Consider the following 12,144-nt stretch of genomic DNA (forward strand, 5'->3'; position numbering starts at 1 on the left):
CTCTCCTTCCATTCCCCATCACTCAAGGCAACCTCTGATCTGCTTGCTGTCATTATACGTTGGTTTGCTTTTTCTAGACTTTTATATAAATGGAAACATAGGGTATGTACTCTGTTTTATCTGCCTTCTTTCACTCAGCATAGTCATTTAGAACTCCTTTATCACTGTGAAATGACCCCTTTTTCTCTGGTGATAATTTTTGCTTTAAATCTACTTTGTATATTTATAGAACCACTCCAGCCTTCTTTAGAATAATGTTAGCACAACATATCTTTTCTTTTAATATTTAATATTCTTTTAATATTAACCATCTGTGTCTTTAAGGTATTTTTTTAAGTTGGATTTTATTTATTTATCCAATCCGAACATTTTTGCCCTCTCATTGGGTGCATTTATGTAATTTTTTTATATGGCTGAGTTTAAATCTGCCATTTGACACTTGTTTTCTATTTGTGCTCTCTGGTTTTAACAATTTTTTTTTTTTTTTTTACTTTTTCTGACTTCTTACTTGCTTTTTTTTTTTTTCTTTTAAAGATTTTATTTATTTATTCATGAGAGACACACACAGAGAGACAGAGGCAGAGACAGGAAGAGGGAGGAGCAGGCTCCATGCAGGGAGTCCGACTCAGGACTCGATCCTGCGTCCCCAGGACCACGCCCTGGGTGGAGGGAGGCGCTAAACCGCTGAGCCACGCCGGCTGCCCTTTTTTGCTTACTTTTATATGATTCCATTATATCTTCTTCGTTGGTTATTTGTTTTGGCTTCTAACAAGGCTTTAGGGTTTGTGGTACACATCTTTAACTTATCTCCTTTTCCCGCAAAATGACATTACATCACTTAATGTAGAGTATAATAACCTTACAATGCTGCACCAGAAAACTTCCAATTTTCCTCAATAGCCTTTGTGCTATGGATTCTATGCATTTTATTTCTGAATATTTCATAAACTTCACAATGCATCAGTATTAGTTTTGCTTTAAATAGTCATCTTTTAAAGGAGATTTTTAAAAGACAAAATCTTATATTTATACACATATTTGTCATTTCTAGTGCTATTCATTATTTTGTGTAGCTCTAAGTTTCCATCTTGTATCATTTTCCTTGTGATTATCAACTTTTGCTTTGTATATTTGAAAATATGCTATTAAACGAATTCAGGTTTTGAAATCTCTTCTTGGTGAACTGAAACTTAAACATTATGAAGTGATCATCTTTCTCTGTAGTAATACCTTTGCCTTGAAGTCTATTTTGTTTCATATTTGATATAGCTATATCAGCTTTCTTTTCCTTCGTATTTCTATACTCTTCCTATACTTTATATTTCAACCTCTCTATTGCCTTGTTTCTTATAAGCACCATATATTTGCATTTTAATTTGTTGTTGTTAAAAAAAAATAAATAAATAAAAAATAATTTGTTGTTGTTGTTGTTGTTGTTATTTTGACCAGTCTGAAAATCTTTGTCTTTTATTTGGAGCTTTCAGTCTATTTCCATTTATTATAATTAATGATATTTGAGGTCTTGCTTTCCATCTTATTTTGTGATTTTATTTTCCCATCTTCTCTATATTTTCCCTTCTATTTCTTGCCTTTTTATGTTTAGTTGCATATCTTTTGTCAATCCATTTTTCCCCTTTTACTTATTTAGCAGTTATATGTAGGCCCTCCCCATTCACAGGGGTATCTCCCAAGACCCCCACAGATATCTGAAACCAAATAATAGTACTGAACCCTGTATATACTGTTTTTCCTATACGTACATACCTATGATAAATTTGAATTTATAAATTAGGCACAGTAAGAAATTAGCAATAATAAAATAATTATACAATATACTGTAATAAAAATTATGTGAATGTCATTACCTGCTCGCTCACTCTAAAAGTCTTGTTGTACTGTACTTATCCTCTTCTTGTGATGATGTAAGTTGATGAAATGCCTGTCTACATGATGAGATGAAGTGAGGGAAATGGTGTAGGCATTGTCAAGTGGCATTAGGTCTGACAATAATTTGCTTCTGGAACTTGACCGTAGGTAACTGATAACATAGAATATGAAACTATGGATAAATGGGGACTCCTATACATTCTATTTGTTTCTCCTATACATTCTGTTTGTTTCTAATCAATTTTTCTTGGAAACTATAACATGAATATTTAATTTATGCAAGACTAAATTTAATTATTTCATTCTCTTACAATTGATATCATTGAATTCATATTTTAATTCATATTGAATTTACATTTTAATTTCACCTTGTTTTTACACTATTAGTGTTATCATTATTTTATACAGCAATGTGTTTGCCCTATCCTGACCTTTTTTCTTTTGAGTGCTTCCATCTTGTATCTCTTCCCTTCTTTTTTTAAGATTTTATTTTATTTATTTATTCATGAGAGACAAAAAGAGAGAGAGAGAGAGAGAGGCAGAGACACAGGGAAAAGCAGGCTCCAAGCAGGGAGCCTGATGTGGGACTCGATCCTGGGTCTCCAGGATAACGCCCTGGGCTGAAGGCAGCGCTAAACCGCTGAGCCACCCAGGGATCCCCATCTTTCCTTCCGATTTAGATACATCCTTTTACATTTCTTTTCATGAAAAAAGAACTGTTTTTTTGTCTGAAAAATATTTTATTTTACTCTCATTCTTGAAAATCATTTTCTCCAGATACAGAACTCTGGTTTAGTGATAATTTTCTTAAAGCACATTAAAAATATTATGCCATTATTTTTTGCCTTCTGTTGTTGCTATAGAGAAGTCACATGTAATTTTAACTCCTACTGTTCCAATTTGCTGCTCTTACAATTTTATTATTTGCTTTCTACACTTTTACTATGAATGTGTCTAGATGTTTACTTTCATACTTTTTGGGATTTCTTGGGGCCTCTTGAATCTGTGGATCACTGTCTTCATCTTCATCAGGTATCTTGTCAGATATTCTCTTTGCCTCTTTTTCTGTCATTTCTTCTGAAACCCTGATTAAACAAAACTAACTTCCATCTATTCCCCACATATCTTTTAATATTCTTCTTTATCATTCCTCCTTTTATGTCTGGGATACATTCTTATAATTTCTTCTGATGTGTCTTTCACTTCACTCCTTCTGTCATGCCTAATCTGATGCCAAAATTATACATTGTGTGTTTAATTTGACTGTTGTATTTTTTAATCTTTAGAGATTTATTTGTTCCTTTAAAAATACCCTGACACATTTATAGTTTCTTTTACACTACAGAGATTTCCAACTTGCCATTTATTCCCACACAACTAGTAAACATATCTATCTTATAATCTGCACCTATTACTGGAGACTAAGCATGTGTATTTCATCTATTTCTCCTCCCTCATCATTGTTTATGCTGGTTATTACTCACACATACCTTATTTCCTTGTGTGCTTGGTTATTCTTGGTTGTGTGCTGTTACATTTGTAAAAATATTTATTCATTCATTTATTTAAAAGATCTATTTATTTATTTTAGAGTGTGTGTGTGCACGCGAGCAGGGGAGGGGCAGAGGGAGAGAGAGAGGAAGCAGACTCCCTGCTGTGCATGAAGCCCCACACAGGGCTCAATCTCAGGACCCAGAGATCATGATCTGAACTGAAACCAAGAGTTGGATGCTTAACTAACTATGCCACCCAAGCACCCCATTTGTAACAGTATTTATAAGAATTCCCTGAAGTCCTATACGTTCTGATCTTAAAATGATCTGTGTTTGCCACTGTCAAGGGTTTGTCTAGGGCCACTACTGCCTTGAAACTTCTTTAAAACCCGAGTCTTCCAGGCAAACAATTCTAGGATATAACACCATATGCGAACCTACCCATAGCCACCAATTGTTAGGACAAACTTTTCCTTTTCTTGCTTTTTCTGATCACTTAGTTACCAATGTCACTGTAGGGTTAAGGAAGGCACACATTTAATTCTGGCTTACTCTCACCCTAAGAACATACTACTCTTCTGATAACATAGGTCAATGTAGGGAGGCTATCCAATTTGATTCTCTATCTTGAATTCCCCCACTCCCGACTAGGTTGATAAACGCCTTTAGGCTAAAAGTAGACTATGGGCTCTGGTGTTCTGCTTTATTCCTAAGATTCCTAATTTCCCTCAGTCTTTGGGCTAGTAGTTCCCTACTCTCTTGTTATTTGGTGCTTTTAAAGTGACTTCTTAAAAGGCTGCTGTTTGTAGGTTTTGTGATATGTTGTTTTGTTTTTTAAGTTTAATTTTATTTACATTCAATTAATTAACATATAATGTATTATTAGTTTTAGAGGTAGAAGTCAGTGATTCATCAGTTGTATATAACACCCAGTGCTCATATGTTTGTTTGTTTTTAAGAGCAAAAGTTTGTCCATAGAAACGAAAGTCTCCAAATCATTTCTTAATTATTTATAATGAAATGGTTTTTAAAGAGATTATCACATTCACAAAATATATTTTTTAAATCATTCCACTGGGTAAATATTTTCAGAGATTATAATCCAAAATAATATACATAATATGTTGGTTGAGTTACAGACCCAGGTTTGAGTACCACTTAAGTGACAATTGTTAAACAAAACTTGGAGAATATGCTAACATTTCATGAAAGATAATATTAAAGTCTTCCAGCCTAATTATGTGCAAGAACCTTTTTATAAAATTCTTTTTATGATTACATATGAAGAAAAATACGGTATGCAATAGAATACAAGTATAAATTTGACAATTAGTTCCTTTCCTTGAACACGAACTAGATTTATTTTTAATGTAATCACCTCCACAGCCTTCAACTCTATCACAAAAGATTGTATATTTTGTGCCACTTAGCATCTAACATATGAATAAATAAACCTTGTCTCAGAAGTAAGATTTTTTGCAAAGGTTGTTTTTAGAGGCCCAATGTTTCTGTTCTAATCTCACCAGATTAGCCAGGACCAAACTGCTGTCTCTCTGAAGAGATCTATGTCTATCTATCTATCTATCTATCTATCAAGGAACTACCACCAAAAAACCACTTTGGGGGATATAATGATTATAGTTTCAATGCTTTAAAAATGTGAAGCTTATAATTTTTGCCTCTAATATTATATGTGTTCAGTAAATGGCTTTATCCTGAAAAGATACAAACCTTCTCAAATGCTGAAAATTGAGGTGAAACATGCCCCAGATAGAAGAAAATAGCAAGGAAAATATATAAAAAAGCAAATAGATTATTTTTCTAATTACTCAAAAACAAGAGAAGGTTCAGACAAATAATTTCTCAAAGTCTCAAAAATTACTGACAAGATGTTATCTGTAATTATTTAAAAACCTCAAAGAAGAAATGAAAAGGTCCAGAGACAAGGTGATTAGGAAACAAGAGAGAGCTGGCTACACATCAGGACATAAATGAAAAATGAAAATAGGAATATCGCAATGACAAAAGAAAATGAAGAGGGAGAGAGAAGCAATATAAATAAAAGGACTTGATAAGATACAATTAGCAGAGAAAATGAGGAAAATGTAACAAAGGAAATCTAATATGTACATAATTGGAGTTCCTAAGATAGAAAAGAAACTGGAAAAAATGCTAAATATATTCTTTTTCTTACCTAGAGAAAGGTTTAAATTTGTCGAAAGTATTCATTGTCCCCATTCCTGGTTTTCCTATTTTACATAAACTTTCATTTTCTTTTCCAGACAGTAACATTTTTTCAGAATATAAATTATGAGGCAGTAGATGACTACTTCAAGTTGCAGTAAGTATGGCTTTTAAAAGAACCTACTCGATGTGAACTGTGCTATTTAGATTATTGATTCGCAGGTATTCTTTTACTCAAATGGCCTCATATCATTTTAAATATCTAGATTTCAAATTTCTTTTTTTTAAAGAGATTTTTATTTTTTTTTTAATTTTTTATTTATCTACAATAGTCACAGAGAGAGAGAGAGGCAGAGACACAGGCAGAGGGAGAAGCAGGCTCCATGCACCGGGAGCCTGACGTGGGATTCGATCCCGAGTCTCCAGGATCGCGCCCTGGGCCAAAGGCAGGCGCCAAACCGCTGCGCCATCCAGGGATCCCAATTTCAAATTTCTTTAAATGTCTGGTTAGATGTGAAATTAGTATTCTGTATAAAAATGTAAAATACTCCTTGTAATTAAATGAAATACATCTGGAGGTTTCCATTCGTCCACCAGAAGATGTAAAAATTGGGCTATTTTTTAAATTTAAAACCAACTAATTAACATATAGTGTATTATTAGTTTCTGAGGTAGAGTTTAGTGATTCATCAGTTGCATATAACACCTAGGGCTTGTTACATCAAGTGAAAAATTGACTATTTCTTAATTCAATAATTTTTAATCATGTATTACCATTCATTCCCATCCCAAAGTCTCTGCATACTGTCCTTGGGCAGACTAGACCTCTAATATAAGAAAATCCATGGGGATCCCTGGGTGGCGCAGCGGTTTGGCGCCTGCCTTTGGCCCAGGGCGCGATCCTGGAGACCCGGGATCGAATCCCACGTTGGGCTCCCAGTGCCTGGAGCCTGCTTCTCCCTCTGCCTATGTCTCTGCCTCTCTCTCTCTCTCTGTGACAATCATAAATAAATAAAAATTAAAAAAATAATAATAATAATATAAGAAAATCCTTAACTATGAGTAAATCAGAGAAAACAACATCTTTGACTCAGAATCAGTAGCACTTGAGCTCATAATTTCTGGAGGTAGCAACTTATCTGGAATTGGTCTTGAGACATCTATGGCTGTCATTATGTCCTGACTCCATAGGTTTTTCTGGAAAAACAGCGGTTTTTCTAGGAAAAAGTTCATTTTTCCTTAGTCTGCTGCTCATCCAAGTGAGTTTGAACACTCACTTTATGCCAAGCACTTCCTGCATGTTCAAAATAAATGGTGAACAAGTAGGATGAAGTACTGCTGTCATGGGATGTATTCTAGTGAGAGGCGATGAAGAACAAGTAATCAAATAAATGAAGTAATCAAATAGTTATAAGTGCAGTTAAGAAAATAAAACAGAGGGGCACCTGAGTGATTCAGTCAGTTGAGTGTCAGACTCTTGATTTCAGCTCAGATCATGATCTCAGGGTCATGATATTGAGCCCCTTGTCAGGCTCCATGCTCAGCAGGGAGTCTGCTTGAGATTCTCTCTCTCCCTCTTCCTCTGCCCCTCCTCCCGTGCTCTCTCTCTTTAAAATAAATAAATAAATCTAGAACAAAAGAATGAAGATAAAACAGAATGAAGTGGTATAAAGTGACCAGGAAGGGGAGAGAGAAAAGGGTACTCTAGAGACTGTAGTCAAGGGAGGCTTATTAATTCATCCCTCACCCCTTCACCCATCAACTTTTCTCTTGATGCTTCTAATGTTATGGGTTCCTTGGGGTATTTTTGGTTTTGTGAATATTTACTCAAAATTCTGTTGCTGTAGAATACACATCAAATTGTCCAGGATATTTCAGATCAGTCCAAGGCTTGAGAAAACATACCAAAAGCTTTGAAGCCAGCTGTGGTAGGGGGGAAAACACCTACCTATAAGAAAAATTGTATGGAAAATTGTAGATGCAATATTTACTATAGTGTCCTTCATGGATCTATACTGTATTACTATATTTATCAAAGCAAAGATTCCATTGCACTGGAAAACAAACCATAACTGGTATAATTATAAGATGCTTCCTGATTTCTAAGGTGTTAAATGAGAAAAAATATCTGAGAACTGAGGAAATATGGTACAGTGATTTAAAAATATAAAAATGTGCTATTTGTATCCTCATTTATTACATTTTATACCTAATACATGACAAATAAATAAATAAATAATAAAATGTTGAATACTGGGGAAAAAAGAGCATTTGTTTGTGGTTAGTTTGTTTTTCCCAGTTTTTTCAAAAAATAAAAACCTAAGCGGGGGCAGAGTATACATAACGCTTTCAAAATTTTTTCTATGATGTTTCTGAACACAAAACTGTTCTTGTGCACTTCAGAACCTAGAAATTTGATCTCACTTTTGCTTCAGTCAGATCATGGTATGCCAGATAATGTGGTTTGGAAAATTAATCTCCTAACTTGCTCTTTATTGTTCCAAAAGTGTTATCAATAGGAGGAAAAGATCCGTAGAGGCTAGAGAAAGAACAAATAGAACAGCTGTGGCCTTCTAAGATCATCAGAAAGCAGGACAAGATGTTAGCAGCACAGCCTCCTCCTCCAGGGACAGAGGGTGTTAATGAAATGGGCAGAAGGGTGGAAATGTTGATACATACCCATCTCTGTTTCCCACTGGGCTGACCCTACACTGGCCCACAGTGAGATGGGAGTGACTTCAAGGAGAGACCACAGTGCACAGCTGCTTTAGCAGAAGCAAGGAGCAGTCACCACCACCATTGCCTCCCAGGCCTCTAGAATTCGTCCCAGGGTTCTATCACCCTGTTGTACATGGGACTTTCCACGAGTTCTAGAGTAGGAGGGCGGACTCGTGCCTGCCTCCCTTGTGATTCTGTAATCACCTGCATGTGCTGTTTCTCCTAGACACCAGAACACAGGGCTTGTGCTTGTGCAGGTTCGGCCTAATGAATATGCAAGAGCATGTCCAATAGCCCAAAAGGTAAGTGACATAGGTGGGTCAACACCTTTACTTCAGTAACTTGACAAGTGTAAGCTAGATAATCGTTACAAGACCTCCAAGCAATAGCACTCCCCTCACCCATGGGAGCGTGTGTAATGTCTCACTGTAGGGATGGCATTATTTTACTTTGGAGACAGATCACAGTTCTGCCCTCCCTGGGTTTACCATTGAAAGTGAGATATATAAATGCATACAAAAATGTAAAATTATTAGTTTCTGGAGATAAAACTGTATAAAGGAAAACTGAAATGAATGGGAACTAAAATTGGATATGGTTTGTCAGAGAAGATAGCTAGTTATACCTACACTTATCATTTCTTCATCAAAAAAATTGAAATTTAAAGTTTATTGCATACCTACTGTGTTTCTTTGTTTCAGCCTGTATTCTAGGCAATGGAAGTTACAAAGGTGAAAAGACAGCCTCTTCCCTAGGGGCAAACAAAAGCTAGCATAAGGGAGTGTGAAATACAGCGTTATCAGCCCAGAAGAGTGGGCAATTTTGACTAGGAGGGGTAGGGGAAGCATAAAATGACTGTTGATAAGTAAGTGGAAGTTGAGCAGGCTGATACAAAGAAAGAGAATTCCAGAAAAATGCATTTACAAAAAGCACAGCACCATGAAAGAGCAAAGGGGTGTCCAGGTACCCTCAAGTGCCAGGAAATTGAACACAGATACTTTACTGCCACCACCTCTCCTGAGTCTGTTCTACTCTGAGGGATGCCCTCTCTCTTTATTCCTTCTCAGCCTAACAACCAATAAGTATACATTGAGCACCTACTGTATACCAAGCATAAAACAATGAGGAGTACCTACAAGAAGAATTCAAAGGTACATGATACACAGTCCCTGCACTTCAGGATCCCAGCACAAGGAGGCTGTTCCTACCAGGGCAAGCTTCCATGAATTTGGAGGGAACCCTGAACTGTGAGGCCAGTGTGAGCCAAGCTTGAGCACTGCTGATAATACATGGCTTCCCCAGGAAACTGCCAGCAGGTGCATACCAACCCCTCCCCTGTCTGCCTACCCTGCCTTCCACCCCACCTCACCTGCCCAGAAAGCAAGAAACAGCAATGTGGCCAGTTCTTCCCCAGCCCTGGCCTGTGCTTTTCCATCATCAGCTGCATGTTCCACACAAGATGCCTTCCTAAAGCACCTTCCTGAAGCTTTCCTCCATCCCTTCTCCTGTCTAACCAATAGATCTCTTAGGGATGCCACCCACACCATTCCGCCGAGCCCCCCTGCATTCCAAAAGCAAGTTAATGGAACCTGAGTTTGGATCCAAGCTTTGCCACCTGCTGGCTGGGACAAGCCACTAAACACTGACTCTCAAGGGCCTCATCCATAAAAGGGAAATGTAACATCTATTACCATTGAGAGTATTAAATGAGATCATTAAAATAAAGTGCCCATTGTGGTTTTGATTTGTATTTCCCTGATGACATGCGATATGGAGCACTTTTTCTTGTGCCTGTTGGCCATGTATAGACAGATGAATGAATAAAGAAGATGTGGTATATATATATACAATGGAATACTACTCAGTCATCAGAAAGGATGAATGCCTACCATTTACAATGAGGTGGATGGAACTGGAGGGTATTATGCTAAGTGAAATAAGTTGATTGGAGAAAGACAATTATCATATAGTTTCCCTTATATATGGAACATAAGAAATAGTGAAAGGGACCATAAGGGCAGGGGAGGAAACTGAGTGAGGAAAAACTAGAGAGGAAGACAAATCGTGAGAGGCTCCTGACTCTGGGAAACAAACTGAGGGTCACTGGAGGGAAGGTGGGTGGAGGGATGGGGTAACTGCGTGACCAGCATTAAGGAGGCCACACGATGTGATGAGTACTGGGTGTTATTCTATATGTTGGCAAATTGAATTTAAGTTAAAAAAAAAAAAAAGTAAAGTGCCCAGCACAGTGCCTGTCTCAAAATAACTAATAATACCAGTTTGTTTCTTCTCTTTCCTTCTCACCACACTCCAAAACACAGGCAGCTCAAATCTAGCCCCATTCTGTGTCCACTGCAGGTAGTTTGTGTGGAGTGCAGTGAAGCCACCCTAGTGGGCCAGTCCCCAGAAAGCTGTAATAATTCCTTCCAGCAAGAATTTTCCCAGAGAGAGGTGACTACACTCTAGTGCATTATCTGACAACATTTCTGTGTTGAGGGCCTTTAGAATTCCTGTCTCAGTTCAATTGTTCTGTCCAGTTAGAGGGAATGTACTATGTCTGATTCTGAGCTAGGTGAAGAGCAGTCCTGCCTATCTCCACACTTCAGAGAATAATAATTTTAAAAAATTAATAAATATATTGATTATTGTTAATACTAACAATTATTAGTAAGTATAACAAGAAAAAGACTAGTACACTCATTGTTTTCATTTGGGCTGTATGTCAGATTTTTCTAATTAGGTATCCAGTCCTGAGAATATTGTCAGCCCCATAGTAGTGGGTAACCTAGAAAACAGCCTGATTAATGCTTTTCATATTCCTTACCCATGCTTCTGTTCAAGATTCACCTGCAGGTCAACTCAGATTTTTAATCCTAGGCATGGTTGTTGATTTTTGCCAACTAGGTGCCCAAAGAGAAGGGATCAAGTGATGGTGGGTCTTGACAGAAAGATTTGAGGACCTTGGTCAACCAAGTGTGTCATATGGATAGTTTAGTAAAGATGAAGGGCAGGCTCATGCTTCTGAACACATTTGGTGGGAAAACAAAACAAACATTTGGTGCATGATGATGGATACCAAGGACTGTGGGTAGAGTTGCTGACAGAACAAATCAGGTCCTGTGACCAAGATCAGGTGGTTCAGGCAATAAAATCCCTGAGCTTCTGCTATGGAGCATGCCTTTCAAATGAAGGCTGAAAAGTCTGGGTTTAGCAGGTATAACTCTTAAAATCCATTAAGCTTGTCTGGATATCCCAACCCTCCTGATCCCCATGTCTTTCTCCAGGGTGGGGAGTATTAGAGCTTTTTCCAGATTTACCATGTAGAAAAATGCAACATACATGACATGTTTAAGACAGAAAGCAAGTGTCTAGATCCCATTTAGGAAGCCTGGGGATGGGGTGACAGGGTAGACAGCAGTAAGTGCCCTGGAGCCAGGTTGAAATAGAAATAGGCAGCTTCGGGAAGAACCAGATCTCTGGTTAAAAGAAGTTAAATTAATAGTTAGATATTAATAAAGCTGGATATGGTTTGTCAGAGAAGACAGCTAATCATGTCTGTATTAATAATTTCTTCATTAAAAAATTGAAATTTGAGTTTATTGCATACCTACTCAGCTGCATCTGAATCAGATACAAGCTGGAAGAACAGAGCTGATGATCATGGTTGTAGAAGTGCTGATAAAAGATGAGATTGGTTTAGTTCTCTAAGATACTGATGTCAAAAAGCAGAGAAATAACCTCTGGGCTCTGTGAGCAATAAGGGCAACAAAAAGCAAAAACATGATCAGAAAGGAGTAAAACAGCACAGATGAGTATAACAAACCTCTAGATTTAAAAGGTTACTATTTCAAATCTAAAATGT

General features: G+C 37.0%; 1 protein-coding gene and 1 long non-coding RNA gene across 24 annotated transcripts in view; one reads left to right on the plus strand and one right to left on the minus strand.

The window, feature by feature from the left end:
• Positions 1–12,144, plus strand: part of CATSPERE (catsper channel auxiliary subunit epsilon) — a 199,335-nt gene that overhangs the window by 144,299 nt on the left and 42,892 nt on the right. For all 23 annotated transcript variants that reach the window (XM_049112405.1, XM_049112409.1, XM_049112408.1 and 20 more), the window contains 2 exons: positions 5,663–5,721; positions 8,509–8,584. In XM_049112405.1, coding sequence (XP_048968362.1) covers positions 5,663–5,721; positions 8,509–8,584 — 135 coding nt within the window. The remainder of the gene's footprint in view (positions 1–5,662; positions 5,722–8,508; positions 8,585–12,144) is intronic.
• The window catches only part of LOC112648761 (uncharacterized), a 54,046-nt gene continuing 53,784 nt past the window's right edge, over positions 11,883–12,144 (minus strand). The window contains exon 4 of the long non-coding RNA XR_004817032.2: positions 11,883–12,029. This is a non-coding gene — a long non-coding RNA (uncharacterized LOC112648761). The remainder of the gene's footprint in view (positions 12,030–12,144) is intronic.

This window comes from Canis lupus, chromosome 7 (genome assembly GCF_003254725.2).
Source record: "Canis lupus dingo isolate Sandy chromosome 7, ASM325472v2, whole genome shotgun sequence".
NCBI lineage: Eukaryota > Metazoa > Chordata > Mammalia > Carnivora > Canidae > Canis > Canis lupus.